The sequence below is a fragment of the Diorhabda carinulata genome, chromosome 3, assembly GCF_026250575.1.
Source record: "Diorhabda carinulata isolate Delta chromosome 3, icDioCari1.1, whole genome shotgun sequence".
Lineage (NCBI taxonomy): Eukaryota > Metazoa > Arthropoda > Insecta > Coleoptera > Chrysomelidae > Diorhabda > Diorhabda carinulata.
The window spans coordinates 3,193,464-3,219,001 of NC_079462.1; the positions used below are offsets into that span (position 1 = coordinate 3,193,464).

The window sequence follows — 25,538 nt, forward strand, 5'->3', positions numbered from 1 at the left end:
GAGTCCTCCCCCAAAGACATTTTAGGCCAATTCGTCAAATGAAAAATCCAGGTGGTATAAGCTGACACAACACGACTCACAGAATCAGATAACAACAATACGAATAATATTTATTACTCGAGAGTAGGACCTTGAATGTCGAGGTGCGACTGAGTCCCGTTGAGAAGAAGAAGAACCGCGACTCTGCTTGCCTTCCCTCACTTGTTCAACTTTCTCGTCTATCCCGAAAACCGACCGATTCTTCGAATGAATCGATTCTTAAGTTTACTAGTTCTTTTACTGATATTTGATTCTTTCGACTAGACCAAGTCGTTTACTCATAGAGCCCTAGACCGACTCCCGGTTCTTTTTTCGATTAGTTTGATTTGATTCATCTTATATATTAAAAAAATTGATGATTTCCATTCAGAGTCCGTTCAGGCGTTCTACCCAACCGATTTGCTTAATTTTTTTCTTCAATGAAAGGTATTGATGCACAGATCAGCCATCAACTATCGGATTTCATATAATTTTCACCATTCTCAAGTTATACTCAAATGCGATTTCCCCCTGTACATTACTTATGGGAGTTTTTCACACACACACACGTTCTATCCTCAATATCTCAGGCTCTATTCAAGATAGAGACTTCGTTTTGGTTTAAGAACACTCGCTGAAACACCTTCTTTCTTTTGAGTTTTTGAACACTTAAATTGGTCGAGTTGGAGAGGAGCTAGACGCGGACATTCAATGTGGATTTATGGATTTTTGTAGATTTTTGGCAATTTTTCTACATTCAAAGATCTATATCTCAGGTTCTAATATAGCTACAGAGCTCGTTTTGGTTTAAAAACACTCGCTGAAACACCTTCTTTCTTTTGAGTTTTTGAACACTCAAATTGGTCGAGTTGGAGAGGAGCTAGACGCGGACATTCAATGTGGAGTTATGGATTTTTGTAGATTTTTGGCAATTTTTCTACATTCAAAGATCTATATCTCAGGTTCTAATATAGCTACAGAGCTCGTTTTGGTTTAAAAACACTCGCTGAAACACCTTCTTTCTTTTGAGTTTTTGAACACTCAAATTGGTCGAGTTGGAGAGGAGCTAGACGCGGACATTCAATGTGGAGTTATGGATTTTTGTTGGTTTTTGGCAATTTTTCTACATTCAAAGATCTATATCTCAGGTTCTTATATAGCTACAGAGCTCGTTTTGGTTTAAGAACACTCGCTGAAACACCTTCTTTCTTTTGAGTTTTTGAACACTCAAATTGGTCGAGTTGGAGAGGAGCTAGGCGCGGACATTCAATGTGGAGTTATGGATTTTTGTTGGTTTTTGGCAATTTTTCTACATTCAAAGATCTATATCTCAGGTTCTAATATAGCTACAGAGTTCGTTTTGGTTTAAGAACACCTGCTGAAACACCTTCTTTCTTTTGAGTTTTTGAACACTTAAATCGGTTGAGTTGGAGAGGAGCTAGGCGCGGAGTTATGTGGAGTTATGGATTTTTGTAGATTTTTGGCAATTTTTCTACATTCAAAGATCTATATCTCAGGTTCTAATATAGCTACAGAGTTCGTTCTTTTCTTTTGTAATGATTTCTGATACTTATTTAATGGATTCGATGCGAGCGAAGCCGCGGGTAAAAGCTGGTATTAATTAATTTATGTCTTAGTCTTGACTTCTCTGAGCATTTTATTTTTGTTTTATTAGGTATAGTTTTGATATTCGAAATATTTGGGGGTATTGGCTCCCTTTATCCAAAATAATTCGTACTTTTACATAATCCTATTTAGGCCCTTTTATAAGAAATAAAAAACCAAAGGTGTGCGCAAGATGGCTGCCGCGTTTGCTAACAATACAACAAAAACAGCGTCGCGAAGATGTTTCCATCGTGTGTTGGGCAAGGTTTCATAACCATGGATGAAATTTTGGTCCATCACTTCACACCCAAAACAAAAGAAGTTTCAAAACAATGGACTGAAAAGGGAGAACCGGCTCCAAAGAAGACAAAGACCTTTCCATCTACAGGCAAAGTCATGGCGTCGGTTTTTTGGGATGCGCGTTCGATAATTCTCATTGACTATCTTGAAAAACTAAAAACTATTAACTGCGAGTAATATGCGAACTTATTGCAACGTTGTTTCATCAAGACAAAACACCAGCCATACATCCGTTATTTCAATGTCCAAAATTAATGTATTGAAGTTTGAATTGCTACCTCATACACCCTATTCGCCAGTTTTAGCTCCTTCGGATTATTTTCAGTTCCCAGAATTGTAAAAATAGATCAGTGTCAACAGTTATTGGTTATTTTAAGGATATGGACGATTCTTATTATAAAAAGAGTATCGAACTTATTGAACATCGCTGGGAAAAATGTATGGAACTAAAAGGAGATTACGATAAAAAATAAAAATATTTTTTTCCAAAAGTTTTTGTTTTTTCTGTTGGACCATCCTCGTATGAATATAATTCATTAATGACCGATTGCAGTACAATGATTACATAGTTTCGTACCATTATCATTGCCAGTTGAAAACAGGTTTTTCTAGTTAGAAACGTATAAATTTAAAAAAATAAACCAAAATAAATGACGAGAAAATGTCGCTGTTACTTTACTCGATTTCTTTTTAAAGTAACCTCATTTTTTAGTTTGAAATAATTATATTATACATTCTAAAGTTATACATTTGTACTTATTCATATTACTTATCTTGAAATTATGCGAATTATCAAATTTACAGAAGTTCCAATTTTTAATATTCCCGAAAATGAAATATTCACACGCCAACGATTTGTCTCGTGACTTCAAAAATAGTTTTCCTACATCATATTACGAGAAAATAAAACCATTCTACGACTATATTTAAATATATTAGTAATCTCTCAAAAAATCACTCACACATAATCATAGTCACGTTATTACAATTATTTATTCTAATGTTCATCCATTCATAAATCATTTAAGACGAAATAGCGACGAAAAGTCACAGTATAGATAATATAGAGAACAAGATGAAACAGTAGCCCTACAAAATCAGTATAAGTCATGTTTGGTTTTGATTCACCCATATAATACAATGTTTGCTCCATTTCTAGGCTTCACCTCTGCCAGTTAACCAAGAATGGTTAGAATCGACAATTTCCTTGATAGATCAGAGTGTTTCCAACACTGAGTAGACTAGCTTTGATCGTGCTTATACTTTTAAATCCTTGGACCAAAACTGAAAGACATAAATAACAATTGATAAACCAGAAATGCCTCAAAACTGGGAAAATCAGTTGGCAATTGAATGGTAGACTAGGGTTGATATGGTGTAGTGGCCAATACTTGATCCACATCTTGGAAACCCAGCTTTAGACATATTTCTCATTGTCTATCTTTGAGCTAAGAATGGGAAAACCAGCTTTGGATATTAAACGATAAATTGTGATTGGTTTGTAACTGAGAGACATATCTCTACCTCTCGTCGTACTTGTAGTGGACTATACTTGAGCCACGCCTTGGAAACCCAGCTTTAGACATATTTCTCATTGTCTATCTTTGAGCTAAGATTGGGAACACCAGCTTTGGATATTAAATGATAAATTGTGATTGGTTTGTAACTGAGTGACATATCTCTACCTCTCGTCGTACTTGTAGTGGACTATACTTGAGCCACGCCTTGGAAACCCAGCTTTAGACATATTTCTCATTGTCTATCTTTGAGCTAAGATTGGGAACACCAGCTTTGGATATTAAACGATAAATTGTGATTGGTTTGTAACTGAGAGACATATCCCTACCTCTCGTCGTACTTGTAGTGGACTATACTTGAGCCACGCCTTGGAAACCCAGCTTTAGACATATTTCTCATTGTCTATCTTTGAGCTAAGATTGGGAACACCAGCTTTGGATATTAAACGATAAATTGTGATTGGTTTGTAACTGAGAGACATATCTCTACCTCTCGTCGTACTTGTAGTGGACTATACTTGAGCCACGCCTTGGAAACCCAGCTTTAGACATATTTCTCATTGTCTATCTTTGAGCTAAGATTGGGAACACCAGCTTTGGATATTAAACGATAAATTGTGATTGGTTTGTAACTGAGAGACATATCTCTACCTCTCGTCGTACTTGTAGTGGACTATACTTGAGCCACGCCTTGGAAACCCAGCTTTAGACATATTTCTCATTGTCTATCTTTGAGCTAAGATTGGGAACACCAGCTTTGGATATTAAACGATAAATTGTGATTGGTTTGTAACTGAGTGACTTATCTCTATCTCTCGTCGTACTTGTAGTGGACTATACTTGAGCCACGTCTTGGAAACCCAGCTTTAGACCTATTTCTCATTGTCTATCTTTGAGCTAAGATTGGGAACACCAGCTTTGGATATTAAACGATAAATTGTGATTGGTTTGTAACTGAGAGACATATCTCTACCTCTCGTCGTACTTGTAGTGGACTATACTTGAGCCACGCCTTGGAAACCCAGCTTTAGACCTATTTCTCATTGTCTATCTTTGAGCTAAGATTGGGAACACCAGCTTTGGATATTAAACGATAAATTGTGATTGGTTTGTAACTGAGTGACATATCTCTATCTCTCGTCGTACTTGTAGTGGACTATACTTGAGCCACGCCTTGGAAACCCAGCTTTAGACCTATTTCTCATTGTCTATCTTTGAGCTAAGATTGGGAACACCAGCTTTGGATATTAAACGATAAATTGTGATTGGTTTGTAACTGAGTGACATATCTCTATCTCTCGTCGTACTTGTAGTGGACTATACTTGAGCCACGTCTTGGAAACCCAGCTTTAGACCTGTTTCTCATTGTCTATCTTTGAGCTAAGATTGGGAACACCAGCTTTGGACAGTAAATGTTAAATTAGGATTGGTTTAAAACTAAGTGACTTATCTCTCGTCGTACTTGGGATGGGCTATGTTTGAGCCAAGATTTAGAGATCCAGCTTTGGTTAAATAAAACGAATTGACGAATTAACACAGAACAGATTGTAGCTCTGCTTCAAAAACACAAATTTCTTCTGTAACTTTTACTTTGTAGACTTAGTAAATACTAACTTTAAAAACTTAAGATGGAGGTCACATCCGTCGACGACCATCTTAGGAAAAATATTTTCTATGATTTTATTTTGACCACTTGACGAGAAGATTCAACAGTTTATAATCTTTGTACAACCCGACCTATTCGAATCAGTGATTTTCTTGTTATTTAAATTACATTGTTGTTTAATAATGTAGAAATATTTATTGCATTCAGTTATAATGTAAATGCAATCTGGTTCAGTTAAATTTAGTTTTTACGTATTCGATTATATCTGGCATTTATTTTTATTTCAAGTACTAACCATACTCCTACAGAACATTTTTGGCAAAATATTGTTTTTATTGCCAACTGCTGACGTAAAATAGAAGCCGAATAGCGATATAAAGATTGAGTTGTAATAAAAGCTTTTGGAACAAGCGATTCATTCATATGAATAATTTCATATAAAAACTAATTTCTTAAAAACGCTGTTTCGACATTCAAGTTATCTCCAGGGATGGAAGGTAAACAACAAAGTTATGTCTGATTTGAACACAAACAAATAAACGAGGGGAAGTGAGGAAAAAAATGATGAAAAACAGGTTCCAGAAAATCAATTTTCATAACCCAGTTGGTAAACCCTAATCATCATTCAGTGACGAAGAATTTTTAAAATAAAAAGTCTAGAATGATGTGTGTCAACCCTTAAACTAGCAAGACATTAAACAATGACTTTTTTTCTTGTTTTCATGATTTCCTATCATTTAGACCTCAGGTAAGATGTCAATTTTTGAACCATATGTCCCAATATACCTTGCCGGTTTAGGGGTAGTGAGATTTATAGTTATTTAGCTAAAAATTTCTAGAATTTAGCCAAAATTACATATTTTTTTCCCTTTTTTTACATTTAAATAGTCTTATAAATAATAAATATCAATAGACAATTTAGTTATCAAAAGCGTATTAGCTTTGTTTAAAAAAAGTCATTTTATCTTTCTATTTTCTATTTTCTAAAACAAAAATCAGTTATCATGATTTTTCCTTTCCATAATTGCATTCAATACAGTATTATGAAGCTAAGACAATTTACCGTATTCCAAAAAACAATATATTGTTTGTACAATAACAAAAAACAAGTTAAATTTTTAGGATGAGACGCCATTTTACTGATGACATGTGAGATTTTTGTAAAACAGTGTGACCAACACATTTACAATTAAATTCCCTTGCCCCTTCCCGCCGATTTTTAAAAAAGTTATTGAACAGTTGGTATTATATGTCATACCAAGACCGTTTAAGGGTTTTCAAGTAACCCTGAAGTTTTTTTGAAAAAATAAACATTTCTAATTGACAGAAAATGTCGTCTAGTACTAAAATTTGAGCAATAAAAATGGCACAGTTAAATATTTGTCTGTAATATGTCATCTTTGCGTCTAAAAATTTGACCTTCAGTCTACACCTGTATTTTTACTGTTTGTGTAAGATATTTCCGTAAATTAGGAATTCAAAAAACTCCTAGTATAAGATATATTTGAATTCAAACAAATCTATATCATTTAATCAGTCTTTAATCCTCGTTCCCTTATTAATTATCAGAAAATAGTATATATTTCAAGTATTTTCAATTAAACCAAAGGATAATCGAAACTGTGGACCCCAAGTTGCTGGAAAGAAGGCAAAGATTGTTCTGGACAAAATCGAAACTGTCACCAAGATATACTACACTGAATTATTGAGCTAATTCGAGAAAAAACCTTCGCTATCGACGTAGCCCCAATTAGTCTACAAACTGCTGTTCCATCCACCATATTTCCCAGATTTAACCACGTGCGGCTTCTTTTTGTTACTAAACTGTAAAAAGTCCCTAGCTTATAAGAAATTTGAATCAATTGAGTAGGTAATAGCGTCCACGGAAGGCCCATTTTGCAGATATCGAAAAAACTTTTTTATTAAATAAATTTTAAAAAGTTGAAGCATCGCTAGGTTTAGTGTATCGACTATTTTGAAAAATAAATCACCACGTTTCCAAAATATTCATTTTTCTTTCATTTGTTGAGCATTTAAATGAAATTAGATTGACTTTTGGTTATTTACTTTTTCATTAATTCAATTACGATAAGTATAATAAATATATATTTACAAAATATTCTAATTGATCGCCCAGCTGTGATAATTGCGTAATTTGGCTTGAGTCTTTAAGGTCAAAATAATTTATTTTAAGATAGAATGTAAACAGTGGAACAGTCCATTAACGAATCGAATCGACAATATTTTTTTTATTGGTTATGGTTGAACTAAAGTTTTTTTTTTACAGATAATCTGCCTACTTCATGGCATCCGACGGAGAAAGGTGCGGGGGACTTGGTTCTTTTTTGGCGATGTCCTGCAGAGGACGAGCAGAAGCTTTTGCCAGAAGATTACACTCAAAGTTGAAATCTTTAGGTACGCATGACGATAATGAATCAGCAGACGAAAGCAGCTGGTTGGCAGCTAACGAAAACCCTATCACTCTATCTCAACCCGCTCATTCATCTAATCCGGAACAATTTTTAGGTTAGTGAAATCATTAATAGAAATTTGTCTAGAATTTTTGGGTACAACGTTACCCCTTTGTTTTATTATTTAATACATTCGTAAAAAAATACTAGTTCTAGTTTGATCTAAGATATTGAACACGAAATTGGTACAGAAACGACATCTAAATACGAGTGCGGTTTGACGGAAAAATGATTTTCACTACGGTGTTAGTTTTCATCATGTTTCAGATATCGGGTGTCAAAATTTCAAGTGAATCCGACGTGTAGATTAGTTTTAATACTTATATAAAGAAAACTGATTTCGTTAGTGGCTAAATATGGAATTTCTGGAACAAAAGAAATTGTCCACATTTCGCTGCCCTAGTGCTAAACTGTCACATCTCAAAACCAACAGTTTTTAGATATTGGAGGTTGAATCATCCATGAGGTTTTGTTTTTGACTTTCAGCTTTCATATGCATAACATTTTTTGTATACGAGATGTTAGTTTGTTTAATTAGTTTAGTCATCATCATCTTCAGATTGTTCGTCGACTTCACCAACAGTGGAAGTTCTCAAATTTTCAAAATGGACGGTATGGACGTGGAATGAGCTCAATGAACTCAATAGATCCGCTCTCTTCAAAACAGTTATACCTGGGGAAATTGAGTATGCTTGTTTGACTCTAAGAATTAAAGTGTTAAGTGTGTCAGGTGTTTGATGTGAGTTTTCATCTGCTGTTTTGATCGATAAACCTCTGGGATTTTTTCTTTACAATCTTGTCATCCTAGTTAAATGATTTCATGTCTTTTTGTTCATAAAATGTTTTGTGAAAAACATTTTAACATTCGCCCACACTATTCTTTCCCGTCCAGGACATCTTGTTTGTCCATTTCTTTGACAACTAACTGATCCTTCTCTTTTTTAGCCATTTGCATTACCGCAACTAGCTAGCTACGAACATAAAAAGGCGTCTTTTTAATGGCTAATTTCATTTTTTTTTTTCGATCAGTGAATGCATCAGATCTGCTTCGTTTTGGGTATGCCCAACAATTAGAAACTTATGAGTTTTAGATTATTCTTATTTTTCCCACTACATGTCTTGATAAAAGACTAATCTTCTATCAGCTCTACAGCAGTGTTATTTTAAGGTTAATACTTGGCCCTTTGGTAATTGGACAACGGCCCGAGGATCGAAACAAGAAACAATAAGATTTGAATTTGCTTCCCTGGTTGCTTCCTTATCATGTTTTTTCTCTTCTCGTGATAGTTCTTTTTCTTTTTTACGTAAATCCAACTCTTGTTTCATGTTGATCCTTTCTTCTTCTGGGCTATTGTTGTAGCTTTCACAGAAGGAACACTGGTCTTTTTTGGTTGAAAAAATCCAATGCTAAAGTTTGACAGTCAGTATTTCTTCACACTTGCATTGCTTCTTTTTTATAGTCAGTAGATTTCGGCTTGGTTTAAGTCTCCGTCGATATATTCTCTTTTAGTATCGGACCTACAATAGTGGCTCTATTTTAGGGTCTGTTTTGGGTTGGTTCAAACGTTTGCCCCTAAGATCTGGCAACACTTTGATTAAAACTTGCCTCCACAAACTTTTTTTACAGTTTTTGCCTGCTTCAGGTTACCTAATTTTGTTTGATAAGCTTCACCTGCAGTTTTTCACATTTCTTGCCCAAAGTTTATCATTTTCCAATCTTTTTTTTGATACCTCTATTTATTTCAATGATTTCTTGATCTTGAGGTCTCTCTTGTACTTGATCCAACTCTAATATTTGCTGTTGAACGTTATTTTCAAGGTTTTCATACTCGCTATCAGAACTATTACTATTTTCATCTGGTCTGTAATCATCAATATCATCAGAAACATCGTCATCATTAAAGTTATTGCCATCATCTGCTTTATTCACTTCTTAATCATATGTTATAACTTCTTCCTGTTCCTCATATTTCTGATTATTACTGTTGTCTTTCGTAACAAGCTGGACTTCTTGTAATTCAATTTTAGTATCACCAAACGAAAATTTATCTTTTAAAACATCATCAGATGTAATATTTTCCGTTAAAATGTGAAGATCTTCTGAATTTGGATGCGGTACTTACTAAACTGGTATAGAACTGGTCTAATCTTGAACGAAATTTGATTGTCGAGTTTTCCATTTGAAAAACAAATACTTAAATCTTACCTTTTATTGATCCGCTTTGGATTCCTTCACAAACAATATCTGTAGCATTGAGATTTACAATAAAACCATTCATTGTGGAAACTAATAACTAATAGACTTTCACAAATTTTACAAACCTTCCAAAATACCTTGCCACAATTTCTCTTCAAAAACAATAACAAACCACAGGTGATGTCTATGAACAGCTGATAAATACAAAAATATTTTTTGATATTACACCATTGCACTATAATCAAGGTTTGGTGAAATAGTGTACTATTTTGAGTTGTTACTGTGTTGACCTACCAAAACCATCAGCTCAGGATGAAGAAAGAGTAAAACAAGTGTTAAAAAATAGGTGGTTTTGGACTTGGAATTAGTAATATCTCAAAATGTCAAAATTTTGAGATATATCTTTTTTTGCACTGGGCCAGCGATTTCATATTCTACTGTCTTTTCCCAGTTTTCAAGCTACGTATAAAGAATAATTTTTTCTTGAAACTTTTGTATTCTGTCGTATTGATTGCTCAATATTAACGGGTAGTAATCAATATAAACTTGTTTGTTTGGACAAAATAGTGAAAAAAAACCTGTTACTTCCAGATTTGGATATGCTTGAATCTCCCGGCAGTCCCGAAGAAGAACTAGAAGAAGTAGACTTGAACGTTTTAAACAAAGATACATTACATACGACAGACACTTCACGGCTCAATCAACAAACAGTCCAAGCACAAGTAACTGTCCTAGCAACGACAAATAATTCAACGAACGATAGCGATAGCGATGGAACCTTTTACGATACAGAAGATAAACGATTATTGAACCACACTAACGGCATAGACATGTCAGACAACGAAATGTGCATCAACTCTCAAGAGTCTGATTATTCATCACAGCAAATGTTGTCGATAAGTGAAGATACGTCGATGTTGAGTTTCAAAGAAGACGAATTGAGTCTCGATGTTGATACTTCCTTATCGGATGCACCGAAATGTAACGGCGACGTAAGTGATAACAGCAACGTGAGAATAATTATCAGTGACGATATTAGTGTTGATACTGATCGTGTATATCCTAGTGAAAATCAAGATTCTCATTTACTAACTGAGAATAACGTAGATGACGATAAAGAAGAAGAAGAAGAAGATATCCAACAGCCAAGAGTGAGAAGAAGTACGTCTTTGAAAAGTGGAAAAACGCCACCTGGGACGCCGGGACAGAAGAAATTTGTTAGATTCGCTGACGCGCTCGGTTTAGATTTAGCCGACGTGAGAACGTTCATGGATGATATACCGAAGATACCCACATCGGCTTACGAAGATCTGGATGACGTCGATTTTGGAGAATCCATTTCGAATGAATTCCTATCTAGCATGATAGGTAGAACTCAACCTAAAGCGGAAAAATATCTCTTACCCATGTTCCAACAACCAGTAGGTCTTCCGAATTTCTTGGATTTGGTGAGAGAGCACAACGTATGTTTGGAAAACGTTTTCGTGGAGGATCCCATTTCGCTATCGCTGAAAGGTACAGTGCGCGTAAGGAATTTGGATTTCCACAAATCCGTTCATATCAGGTACACGTTGGATTCTTGGCAGACTTTCGCGGACGTTAAAGCTACTTACGTCGATAATTCTTGTGATGGATTTTCGGATAAATTCACGTTTTTGTTATACGCTCATACTTTGTCGATAGGTCAAAAACTGGAAATGGCGTGTCGGTTTCAGTGTAGGGGTTGTCAGTATTGGGACAATAACGGTGGTTCTAATTATTGTTTTCAATGTTTACCAGTGTCGCATAGTACTACTTCGACGACTAATACCGCGGCGCAAATGCAAGACGAATGGACAGGTGCCAGTTTTTACTAGTAAGTATTTTTTTTTGTATTTTATATCCGTCGGAAATTATCCAAGTATTAAGAGGACCCGGAAGTAACACCCCTCACTCAATACAGAATCGAGCAATTCGACTTTTAAGCGATCCAGAATTGACCTGAAACTTGAACAACTTAGTGAATAAAAGAAACTAGAGTTAGAGCAGTTTTTCCAAGACCTACTCCTTTCTTTTGAATGCTGCAAGCCAGTGGAAACATCTACCAAAGCACGTCTTTCCCAAACAATATAATTTACAGAAATTCTAGATCAATATCCACAGGCATCCTCATGAGTTTAAATGAGTTTCTCTTCTTGTGCTTGCTTTTTACATCCGAGGTATTCCATTGAAATGTTTTGTATCTTACCTTGAATGTCCAAATCAATTGGTACGAGCTAATGGTAAAGTTTCAAGTGAATTGCCAAAGTGCAGTGGTGTGTCTCAGGGTTCAGTTTTGGGTCCAATTTTTTTTTTAATTTTTATAAATACTTTTTATAATAAAACTTTAGTTTTATCCTTTAAAGGAGCTTTAAAACCTCTAAAACTCAACGATGACTTAATACGATCCTCAAATTCGACCAAATATCTTTTGGTCTACATATTGACGGTGCCCTTCAATGGTTTGCTTTTTGGGGATCTTGTAGTTTGCACCTCCTCGATTTTATCTTCAAATTACAAAAAAAAGAGCTATTCGTTATATCTATGGTTTGAGTAGTAGAACCCATTGCGAATTCTATTTTAAAAAATACGAGGTTTGACAAAGGCATGTCTGCTTGAAAGATTTTAGGCTGAATTTACCATAGACTCTAGAGACTGGCATCCATAAAATTTTAAAAATTTTCTTGTGACAATAAAGCTTCTCTCTCTCTCTCTCTCTCAGCTTCGCAGTATTTTGAGGTTATTCATTCGAAGAGAGCCACTGCGTTTAGAGCGTTTTGAATTTTCATATAGAACCTATTTTCGCCTAAAATGATCAAGCCATCAAAAAAAGGTTCTATCTGGTTCTGTTGCAGCAATACCTTGCTTGAGACGGACCGATTGGATTGGATGTTTGTAACTTCTGCATGTTGTTGGTCTTTACCGGATATAAACGTAGAGAACCATATTTGGCATTTACGAACGTCAAATACACTTAAAAAAAGTTTTTGGTTGCCACTTTTAATTATATCTTAACAATACACGATAAACAAGGACAAAGAAAGTGAAAAAATGGTACTATTCGATAAATTAGAGACTGGTTTTAACAATTTACGACATATCCAATCTGAGGCGTAGGAATTTTCACATTACTAATTAAAAAATAATGTCTTCGTTTTAGGTTAATACGCCATCTTAATAAAAGATGCTTTGTTTTAGGTTAATACGCCATCTTAATAAAAGATGCTGTGTTTTAGGTTAATACGCCATCTTAATAAAAGATACTTTGTTTTAGATTAACACGCCATCTTAATAAAAGATGCTTTGTTTTAGGTTAACACGCCATTTCAATAATACTCGGAGCTAAATGACAATGGCGTATGATTGAACGACAGAGTCTCACGTGAGACGAGAGGAAATCAAAATGGAATCGTTACTGTTGTCTTCAGTAAACGAATTGATAAAATTTTTTCATGTGTAAGTAAAGAGACGAAAGCATTTTTCGTTAAGTGCCATAAAATTATATTATATAAGCAGTGATGAGTGAATTATTGGGATACAGTCTTCCACATATCATATTAAATATATTTTAGGATAAACTCCGTTGATATTATGTACTTTTTATGTTTTTTCTTTGTCTTTTCAATTGTGTAGTATAACAAACTAAAATCGAAATTGATCAGTTACGTTTCTCTAAATAATTTAATTCAAGTACGACTGGTACAGATTTTCAACTGTTGTACGCATGCGTTCAAGATTAACGACTGTCAACTGTTTAGCGTAGAGCCAGTTTAGCCGTGGCACTAGTTTGTAAAGGGGCTATTTTTTGCCGTAAAAATAATCGACTTAAAAATACGGATTGTTGTGAAATTTCTCATGAAACCTGGAAAAACTACTACTGAAATTTGAAACAAGTGTATTACATTGAATATTTGTCGCTTCCATGTATTCTTGGGGGTTTAAGCGTTTTAAAGATGGCCGAAAAGATCTTGAAGATAATTCACTTTCTTATCTTGTTCAATCTTCTGTCTGCTAAATAATCGTGCGATTTCTGAAGCTATACGAATTGACCTATAAATTTTATCATACGAAAAGTGTGTACGAATCTGGTACCTAAAACCTTCACATTTAAACAACAAGAAACCCGCAAAAAATTTGTATTGAAACTTTAAATGCTATTGAGAATGAGTGGCTCATTTATAGTACCAATTACTTTATCACATATTATTGCTTAATATCTTTTGCCTATTTGTGCGTCCCACACTCTCTTAACTAGTTTTGAATCTTCTATTCTTTATAAATGACTTAACCAAGGTGACTATCTTTGTTCAATGATTTCCATCAGTTACATAACCTCTAGATCATGTCCTAACCTAACCTAACTTTTTGTAATACCTCTCATACGCCTAAGATATTCCATCTGTGCAGCTAAATGCTTTAAAAACGTTCAGCTTTGTATTTCTTACGAGTGTAATTGTATTTGAACTGTTGGTAGTTCTTTAATAATGTCTGCATCTTCATTACCTGTCCTATTTGGGTACCATAACTGCAGTCTTCTTTTTCTTCGAAATGCTTTAGTGTATTCCCCAAGTATCAAAGTTTTGCAGTACATCTTGGAGGTTTTCTGCTATAAGGACTTCTGTATAATCTTCTATCCAACGCATACTCGTGGTTATAAAAACTATTACATGGTTGAGATTTCGTTTTTTATCAAAAGCTTTCTTTATATCGATAAATCCAATGAATCCGAATAATGAATCTGAATCTCAGCGGAGGTCTTAATTTATTACTCTTACGAGTAGATAAAATGAAGAAATATGAAATAAAATACAAAAAAAAATGAAAAACACGTAAATTTGACACAAAAACAGTATTTATTTCTTTTAGTTCATAATACACAATAGGTTATTTCGAGTAACGTGATTTGAAACGTCGGCCATATTGTCGTGGTGGACAAAAAAAGATTTTGATTCCATAAATGAGATCAAACACTACTATAACCATAATTTTAATATAAATAACGTAATATTTGTCGTTGCATCATCCTAAAATGACTTATATTAATTGAAAATCTCCCCGGAAAATCGTTTTAGTTGGATGCAGTGCTGCAACTGCACGATGCGTCCAAAGTGTGCGCCAACATTCACCTTTCAACGTTGGCTGAACGTTGGACGAAGGTTGAATCCTAACCTTAACGTACATAAAGAAATGAAAACGTGGCAAAAAAGTGATAAACAGAAAAAAAAACAAGTATAAAGTGTTCCAATGTTGGGGACTTTCCTTGGCTAACGTTGGTAGCAAAACATTGTTCGAATGACATGCGCACTACGACCTCACGATACGTCCAATCATACCAACGTTGGAAGTATTGGACGCATGTTGTGGTACCAACTGTATATTGAGAAGGGAGAGGGTTTGTTTTACCGAAAAACCAAGAAATAGAGCGTGGAATATATTTACGACGTCAAATCATAGGGCTCCAATTAAAAAAAAGTGTCTTCTGTGTCACCCTGCACATTAAAAATAAAATTTGAACAAAAAAATCGATTCCTCATAAAAAAATAATGGGGGTTAACGCTTATTTTTGTAACGATGTTTTGGCTGACCAATTTCTTTTTTAGTTTGTTAGATTTAGGTGAAAAAATAACAAAACATTTTTATTTAATATAAATTAAGTATTTTAACAAGTTTAATTGTTTATATTAACGTTTATTATAGATAATTTAGAATTTCCTTTGTGATAATAATAATTTTACGATTCTGGTAGCAATAAAAATTGTAAACTATGAGATAAAAATAGATTTCCAAAGGAATTTCTACAGGCTGATTGTACTCGAATTCTTTCAATTGATTAATTAATAAATCTTGTAGTACAATTTCATAAAATCGCTACTATAATTTATTCATACATACTTCATCTTCATCATCATCTTCATCTTCATCAACATCATCATTATCAAGCCTTTCAATCCTTTGGATTATGATGCTTTAGAATCCTTTTTTGAGATGGATTACTCTTCGTTTTCTATTTTTGTTTTCTTTATAGTTTATCGTTTGTCTTTGCTGCTTTTGTTATTATTTCCCATACATTTGGGTTCATCTATTTTGTTTCTCCAAGTCTTTCTCGGTCTGCCTCTTCTCCTTGACCACAATGGGGTCCATTGCGTTATTTTTTCGATCGTTTCAGTTGGTTTTCTTCCCATTATATGCCCAACCCAGTTGAGTCTTTGTGGTTTTATGTATCTCACTATAATTTCTGCTTTTTTATCTATTTCATCGTTTTTCTTTGCTCTCCTTTCTCTCTTCTATGTATTTATATGTTATTATCTTTCTCTAGGTTCTTTCAAGTTCTTCTTGATTTCTTTTGATGATTACTGTTGTACAATTCTATTTTGCTTTGTTTCAAAATTGTGTTGGTGAGTTTTCAGTTGGTTTTTCCCCTGTTTTCATATATTTTTTCTGCATTTATTTCCAGTCTATAATTAATTGCTTCTTCTTCTAATTTGTTGATCGCCTTTATTAATTCCCTCTCTCCATTTGCTTTGTGTGCGCTTTCTCTGATGTTGATGATGTTTTTTTGGAATTCCTCGTCTTTCTAATTCTTCTATTCCGTTATTTCCTCTATTTATTTTCTATTATTTGGTCTGGAGTGTGGATCTTCCTAAAGCCGTTTTGATAATCCCCTAGTTCTTTCTCTGCGAGTCCTTTCAAGCAGGGTTATGGCTCTATAATTTTCACACAAATCTTTATTGCCTTTCTCAAATATTGGCGTGATTATGCCTGTGCTCCACTCGTCTGGGATTTTGTTTTATTTCCATATCTGCTCTAGTAGTTGATGAATATGTAGATAGATACTTCAATTGACCAAATTTCATCATTTGTAATTATAAAATTGAGATTGATCTGCAATTCAGTCCAGTATAAACGTCACTGACTTACGCCGATAAATTAGACCCTAAACTTGTCCTTATACAAGGTGGAACTAACTACCGGTTAAAGATATAAAGAAAAATGGTGCCAGAAATTTATTAATTTAATGTATTTATGAATAAATTATAAATTTTTGTAAGTCTCCTTAATGGTTCACTTATACTCGTTTATCAATAATTTTGCGTGAATGAAACGTATTTAAATTAAATAATTTACTTTTTTATATTTCAGTCAATATGTCAATAATTAAATCTAATTTTATTTTGACATATTTCGGCTCTGAATTAGACTATAAACAATTAAAATTAGTTAGTAATTTGGGGTTTAATAACTGCACAATGTTTCAATTTAATAACAAATAATGTTATACAGAGTGATCCATTTAGAGAAGTACACGTTTTGAATCTCCTAGTACATTAAACATTATTTTATCTACAACACGTGCACTGTCCAAAATCTCGATATTTTTATGCTATTTTGGATATTTTTTTTTCATTTTTTATAACCCATTTCTGGACACTTTTCAATTCTATGTCTATTATGTATCTTGAGCTTGCACGATTAACAATCAATTTGAATTTATTTTGAATTGAAAATATTTTAGGTATTGTTTCGATTTTCAAATTTTCAATTTTTATAGTGTCCACATTTTAAAAACTCATAATCACCCTATATATTGATACTGTATCAGTAGCCGGTTTATAAAAAAATTTTGCTAAGAATTTGGTTACTTTTCTCTACTTTTTTTAATTTATACTCACTTTTACTCATCACTGTATCTACTTTAGAAAATAATTAGATACCTGATCACTTAGTCAAAATCACCACGAAACGAAATTGATCTCACAACACTGAATTAATTAGTGTGTTAGGTTACGATTGCTGGTGATGTCCCAAACCAATTAAAACCGGTTATATCTGCTTATAATCAGTATGTCATTACCTCAGTTGCGAGTGTATCTGCGTATAGGTCAGAAAATCATGGTTAACATTTAGGATGGTCCTTAAAATACAAATCATAATTTTATAAAAACCAGAAAAAAAATTTTCAGCGTGGAAAGATATTTATATATACAGGGATATCAAATAAGTGTAATTAGACGAAGTGAAGGTGTATTTCTGTGATCAGATTATATCCACCACCCTTCTGAACAGATGTTTAAGGGCTTTTCTCACAACAAATGGATCTGGAGGCTAGAAAATACTATCTTGATGAATATTTCTTGTAACAAGCATGCTAAAATGATTTCTATTAATAAACACACCTCTATGATTGCTAGAAATGTGGCTACAGCTGTTGGTGTTGGAAAATCCAGTGTGTCTCCAAAAAGAAAAGGAAAATCAACTCAAGAACAGATAAAATTTTAATAAAAAAATGACCGGGAAGCAAGTAAACCCAGAAAATAATGGCAAACCTTTAGGAAGGTTCATAAAATACCAATTATAGGCTGTTAATGACCAGAAAAAATCGATTTCAGGTGGGAAAAGATATTTATATATACAGGGATATCAAATAAGTGTAATTAGACGAAGTGAAGGTGTATTTCTGTGATCAGATTATATCCACCACCCTTCTGAACAGATGTTTAAGGGCTTTTCTCACAACAAATGGATCTGGAGGCTAGAAAATACTATCTTGATGAATATTTCTTCTAACAAGCATGCTAAAATGATTTCTATTAATAAACACACTTCTATGATTGCTAGAAATGTGGCTACAGCTGTTGGTGTTGGAAAATTCAGTGTGCCTCCAAAAAGAAAAGGAAAATCAACTCAAGAACAGATAAAATTTTAATAAAAAAATGACCGGGAAGCAAGTAAACCCAGAAAATAATGGCAAACCTTTAGGAAGGTTCATAAAATACCAATTATAGGCTGTTAATGACCAGAAAAAATCGATTTCAGGTGGGAAAAGATATTTATATATACAAGGATATCAAATAAGTGTAATTAGACGAAGTGAAGGTGTATTTCTGTGATCAGATTATATCCACCACCCTTCTGAACAGATGTTTAAGGGCTTTTCTCACAACAAATGGATCTGGAGGCTAGAAAATACTATCTTGATGAATATTTCTTGTAACAAGCATGCTAAAATGATTTCTATTAATAAACACACCTCTATGATTGCTAGAAATGTGGCTACAGCTGTTGGTGTTGGAAAATCCAGTGTGTCTCCAAAAAGAAAAGGAAAATCAACTCAAGAACAGATAAAATTTTGATAAAAAAATGACCGGGAAGCAAGTAAACCCAGAAAATAATGGCAAACCTTTAGGAAGGTTCATAAAATACCAATTATAGGCTGTTAATGACCAGAAAAAATCGATTTCAGGTGGGAAAAGATATTTATATATACAGGGATATCAAATAATTGTAATTAGACGAAGTGAAGGTGTATTTCTGTGATCAGATTATATCCACCACCCATCTAGAGTGGTGGATGTGATGTTTAATGTTTTTTCCCACCTTTATGACTGCTACAGTTACATATACAGCTGTTGGTGTTGGAAAATCAAGTGTGTCTTCCAAAAAAAAAAGGAAAATGTGGGCGCAAAGGAAAAACAACACAAAACAGATGAATTTTTTATAAAAAATAGCAAACTAAATCCATTAAAGACAAGCACAGACCTTCGAAGGGATTTCCTGGATTATAATATTGAAGTGATTACGGATATTGACTGAAACTTAGAAAATGATCATAAAATATTAAGCTTGTTCCATAAAATACCAATCATGGGCTGTTAAGAACTGAATATGAATTAATTTACTGTAGTGAAGTTTCCGTGGAATAATATTAATCTACAAATAAAGCTCCAGTTGGGTTTTTTCCATATTTTATCCACCAATTTAGTAACTGACAGATGAGGAATGTTGGCAATAGTGAGAAATGAATATAAAAGACTTGATTGGTTTTGTATTTTTTGCGTAGACCAAAAAATTTTATTTAAAATCTGGTTCATAAATCAACATCAACATAAACATTTAATGTTTATTTTGATATGATAGTTTTTGTTGATTAGGATGAGGATATTGATCTTCAATATGAAAGTAGGCCTTCTGTAGCAAGGGACAATTTTGATAAATGAGATTTTTATACTATATTCAATCTTTTCTTTCATTTCCTATTATATTTTTTGATTTGTTAGCAAAACTCAACAGTAAATGTCCTTCTTCAAAAATAAAATTGCTGCCTCGCTTCTTAATATTAGTACCTTTTTCTTTTAAATAAATTTCGCTCACGAAAATCAGTCAACATTCTCAAAGCTTACGCAGACCGGAAATCAAATAAGTTTCAATATTTAGATTCAGTTCAAATCCTCAAATTGCTGTTCTACGGGTCTTCTTGCAGTTAACTCGCTTATCTAACAGTTGAAAGTAAGATTAACAATTCTACCAACAGATAAAAAATAAAGAAAAATAAAAAACCCTAACGGGGCGAAAATCACACGCCACTAGGTGGCGCTAAATTTGGCTTCTACAGCGGTGTTTGATGATGTTCAGTTTTTTATTATTGTAGGATTTTCTTTTTATAATTTCCGTTATTTCCTAAACGTGTTTGTGTTTGAGAATCGGTCTAAAAAGGACGAAAATTGAAAAAACCCTTCCTAACATCTTAAAAACAACTAGTATATTTGTAAAACTAAAACTTTTACAGCGTTTCTGTTGTTTTGAAGTGCACCTTATGGATGTGTGGTTAGTTTGAAAGAAAATTAACAGATGTCGCCCACTTTGTAATTACAATGATTCTTCTTCTTTACCAAATCACTTTGATTCGTTTGATTTTACATTATGTAAACTAATCAATTTAGTTACAACAACTATAAAAATTGTTCTATAAATAATTCGAAAGTAAATTTGAAAATACAAACATAATATTTATAGATTTTAATTAATATCACGCTAAAATTAATTCCTATTTTTAACATTTAAATTGCACATTTAAGCTAAGATAGATAAATATCAAAACAATTTCGATATCTATATTTGGTATATATTGTGAAATAATATTTTTTGTAACAAAAGTTCAACTTCTATCACGAGTTTAAAATAGAACAAATAATGTAATTTATTTTTAGTTACACATAGTACTTTATTGAATTCCTGTTTCTCCAATTAAATGAGGAATTGAATCAAATATTTTATTGAACAGAAATTAAAATTGTTGAAAATTACAAGAATTATGTTTAAAAATAAGTCGTAGACTTGGTGTTTGCTGCAGAATCGGACTGGGGATGATCTTGAGCTTTTTCCCATTCTTTTCTTCACTCTCCTCCATTTTGTGTTTGTACTCAAATACTTTTCAATTTTAACTTAAATGAAAAGCAAATTAAACCCACTAGAAACGCGTTACCCCACGCTACTTGTCGAATATGTGTGCTTATGTTTTTGAATGGCGTGGCGTAGCGTGGAGTAGCTGAGTGTTTACTCAGACAATTGAATTAAATGGAAAAACATATGCACACATATGTCTATTATTTTAATGAATTTGTCGGGCTTTAGAATATAGACTTACAGTGTATTAAAGCTGAAATTTTGCTCAATTTTCAATCTATTTATGAAAAGTGTAACATATGAGGGAAATATTCCGGTTTTTTCTTTAAATAAATGTTCGTGAATTGTTATTAAAACAAAACAATCCAGTCTTAGGCCGCCTGTGTGCTAAGATCATACAAATTATTTTTGTGACAAAATCGACACATTCTTGTTAATTTAAATTTTTTAAAACCTGATTTTTTTTGAAAAAAACTGCCATTTGAGTGCCCTAAGAAACTTAATTATAGACAAAAAATCATTTATTGATATTTATAATTAAAAATAAAGAGGAACATGATTCTGTAGAAGCAATATTTTGTAAACAAACGGTCAGTTATTGTTAGAGACTTTCTTTTACAAAAACAACTTTTTTTAACAAAATCCAAAACGTCAATTGTCGTTAGAGATTTTCTTTTACGTTAACAAACCCTCAGATGTCGTTAGAAACTTTTTTTTACAAAATCCAAACCGTCAATTGTCGTTAGAGACTTTCTTTTACTTAAACAAACCGTCAGATGTCGTTAGAAACTTTTTTTTACAAAATCCAAACCGTCAATTGTCGTTAGAGACTTTCTTTTACTTAAACAAACCGTCAGATGTCGTTAGAAACTTTTTTTTACAAAATCCAAAACGTCAATTGTCGTTAGAGATTTTCATTTACGTAAACAAACCGTCAGATGTCGTTAGAAACTTTTTTTTACAAAATCCAAACCGTCAATTAACGTTAGAGACTTTCTTTTACTTAAACAAACCGTGAGATGTCGTTAGAAACTTTTTTTTACAAAATCCGAACCGTCGGTTGTCGTTAGAAACTTTTTTTTACAAAATCCAAACCGTCAGATGTCGTTAGAAACTTTTTTTTACAAAATCCAAACCGTCAATTGTCGTTAGAGACTTTCTTTTACTTAAACAAACCGTCAGATGTCGTTAGAAACTTTTTTTTACAAAATCCAAAACGTCAATTGTCGTTAGAAATTTTCATTTACGTAAACAAACCGTCAGATGTCGTTAGAAACTTTTTTTTACAAAATCCAAACCGTCAATTGTCGTTAGAGACTTTCTTTTACTTAAACAAACCGTCAGATGTCGTTAGAAACTTTTTTTTACAAAATCCAAACCGTCAATTGTCGTTAGAGACTTTCTTTTACTTATACAAACCGTCAGATGTCGTTAGAAACTTTTTTTCACAAAATCCAAAACGTCAATTGTCGTTAGAGACTTTCTTTTACTTATACAAACCGTCAGATGTCGTTATAAACTTTTTTTTACAAAATCCAAACCGTCAATTAACGTTAGAGACTTTCTTTTACTTAAACAAACTGTCAGATGTCGTTAGAAACTTTTTTTTACAAAATCCAAACCGTCAATTGTCGTTAGAGACTTTCTTTTACTTATACAAACCGTCAGATGTCGTTAGAAACTTTTTTTCACAAAATCCAAACCGTCAATTAACGTTAGAGACTTTCTTTTACTTAAACAAACCGTCAGATGTCGTTAGAAACTTTTTTTTACAAAATCCAAACCGTCGGTTGTCGTTAGAAACTTTTTTTTACAAAATCCAAACCGTCAGATGTCGTTAGAAACTTTTTTTTACAAAATCCAAACCGTCAATTGTCGTTAGAGACTTTCTTTTACGTAAACAAACCGTCAGATGTCGTTAGAAACTTTTTTTTACAAAATCCAAACCGTCAATTGTCGTTAGAGACTTTCTTTTACTTAAACAAACCGTCAGATGTCGTTAGAAACTTTTTTTTACAAAATCCAAACCGTCAATTGTCGTTAGAGACTTTCTTTTACTTATACAAACCGTCAGATGTCGTTAGAAACTTTTTTTCACAAAATCCAAAACGTCAATTGTCGTTAGAGATTTTCATTTACGTAAACAAACCGTCAGATGTCGTTAGAAACTTTTTTTTACAAAATCCAAAACGTCAATTGTCGTTAGAGATTTTCATTTACGTAAACAAACCGTCAGATGTCGTTAGAAACTTTTTTTTACAAAATCCAAACCATCAATTGTCGTCAGAGACTTTCTTTTACTTAAACAAACCGTCAGATGTCGTTAGAAACTTTTTTTTACAAAATCCAAACCGTCGGATGTCGTTAGAGACTTTCTTTTACGTAAATAAACAGTCAGTTGTCGTTTGAGACTTTCTTTTAGAAAAACAAACTGTCAATTGTCGTTAGCAATTTTTTCAAGATGGTGGTCACGGGGTATAACCTGTGACCACCATCTTAAGAAATTGAAAATATTATCCACGGTTTCCAATTATTGATCACTAATGTTCAAGATACAGCAAGCTACATTCTTGAACGTTCCTAAAAATATTAAAAAATAACAAAAACCAAGAATGCGTGTTTAGTGTACAGGATGTTATCAAAAATATCAGAATATCGTTGAAATTTAATATTGATCATATAAATTGATAAATTGATCGTATAAAAGTGTTAAAACCTCGGTAAACTGAATAAATTTAGTTCCTACATGAGTTAAGACAAGTTGGCATTAGAAACTTTGGAATATTAAGTAGCGCAACCGCAGTAGTATGTTGTAGTTGATTTTAAGGTGTGAGTGTTAAATTATTGAAAGAATGTAATGCGCACAAAGCACAAATAAAAATGTGAATGAATCGCTCATTAATGAAGGAAGACAGGGAACCAACGTACTCAGTACAACCAACTTCAAATTAGAAAAATCACTAAAAACGATGCTATGTAAAGGCGTTTTTCCCACAAATCGATTGCGCTACTTAATTTTTCAATTTATTCTATAATAGATGTTATTGTTGCAATTTATATCAATTTTATCATGTTTTTTAAACAATCTGTGCGAATACCTCCTCTCTAACATTTTCTTCCTGTCTCTCAATGTCCACTCAAAGCAATATATTTTAGGAAATGGTATTTTTACTATAACTATGACAGATTTATAGTTTTTTAGAAAGTGATATACATATGCCATGTTAATTGTTACAACGAATAACAATTTATCTGTGTTTTTATTTATTGTATTATTTTTCTTTATTCGAAAAGACTTGAAAAATATATTAATCAGTGTTGAAAACGTTGTATTATTTCATTGAACTTTTTTTCTTATCGAAAATGGAATTGATAAGTATAAATATCAATAAATATTCTTTCGTGTATAGTGGAAATTTTATTAGCATCACGGAAATAATGTTTCTGGTGGAAATAAACTATTTTATTTTTATGAAAGAAAAATAAATCGTCATTTGTTGTTACAGAGAGTTTTTTACAAAATTCAAATCGTCAGTTGCCTTTAGAGACTTTTTTTTACAAAATCCAAACCGTCAGCTGTCATTAGAAACTTTTTTAAGAAAAACCAAAACGTCAGCTGTCCTTAGAGAGTTTCTTTTACGTAAACAAGCCATTAGATGTCATTATAGAAATTTTTAACAAATTCCAAACCGTCAGTTGTCGTTAGAAACTTTCTTTCACGTAATCCAACCGTCAGATGTTGGTACAGACTTTTTTTACACAATCCAAAACGTCAGTTGTCGCAAGAGACTTTCTTTTACAAAGACAAACCGTCAGATGTCGTTGGAGACTTTTTGCACAAAATCTAGAACGTCAGTTGTCGCTAGAAACTTTCTTTTACGTAAACAAACAGTCAGTTGTCGTTTGAGACTTTCGTTTAGAAAAACAAACTGCCAATTGTCATTAGAGACTTTTTTTTACAAAATCCAAACCGTCAGTTGTCGCTAGAGACTTTCTTTTACAAAAACAAAACGTCAGATGTCGTTGGAGACTTTTTGCACAAAATCTAGAACGTCAGTTGTCGCTAGAAACTTTCTTTTACGTAAACAAACAGTCAGTTGTCATTTGAGACTTTCGTTTAGAAAAATAAACTGCCAATTGTCATTAGAGAGACTTTTTTTACAAAGTCCAAAACGTCAGTTGTCGCTAGTGACTTTCTTTTACAAAGATAAACCGTCAGATGTCGTTGGAGACTTTTTGCACAAAATCCAAACCGTCAGTTGTCGCTAGAAACTTTCTTTTACGTAATCAAACAGTCAGTTGTCGTTTGAGACTTTTTTACAAAATCCAAACCGTCAGATTTAGTTAGCAACTGTTTTTTTACAAAATCAAACCACCAATTGTCGCTAGAGACTGTCTCTAGCTACGTCGTTAAATAAAATGTGGAAAAAACTGTCTGACATACAATATGAAAACAGTCCAGCATCAACCCAGTTGAAGACACGTGTCAACTACTAGATGCAGAAGTCTATGGCATATCAGTTGATTAGAGAATCTACAATCTAATTTTTTATATAGCATCCAATAAATCCATTTGTAAATCAAGTTGAATTAATTGAAATCTTATAGAAAATAGATTAATATTT

General features: G+C 33.0%; 1 protein-coding gene across 2 annotated transcripts in view; it reads left to right on the plus strand.

Moving 5' to 3' along the window:
- Positions 1-24,238, plus strand: part of LOC130891694 (glycogen-binding subunit 76A) — a 29,276-nt gene extending 5,038 nt beyond the window's left edge. For both annotated transcript variants that reach the window (XM_057796575.1, XM_057796574.1), the window contains exons 2-4: positions 7,334-7,572; positions 10,306-11,569; positions 13,045-24,238. In XM_057796575.1, the coding sequence (XP_057652558.1) occupies positions 7,350-7,572; positions 10,306-11,569; position 13,045 (1,488 nt within the window). In that variant the 5' untranslated portion in view covers positions 7,334-7,349 and the 3' untranslated portion in view covers positions 13,046-24,238. The remainder of the gene's footprint in view (positions 1-7,333; positions 7,573-10,305; positions 11,570-13,044) is intronic.
- The last annotated feature ends 1,300 nt before the right edge of the window (positions 24,239-25,538 follow it).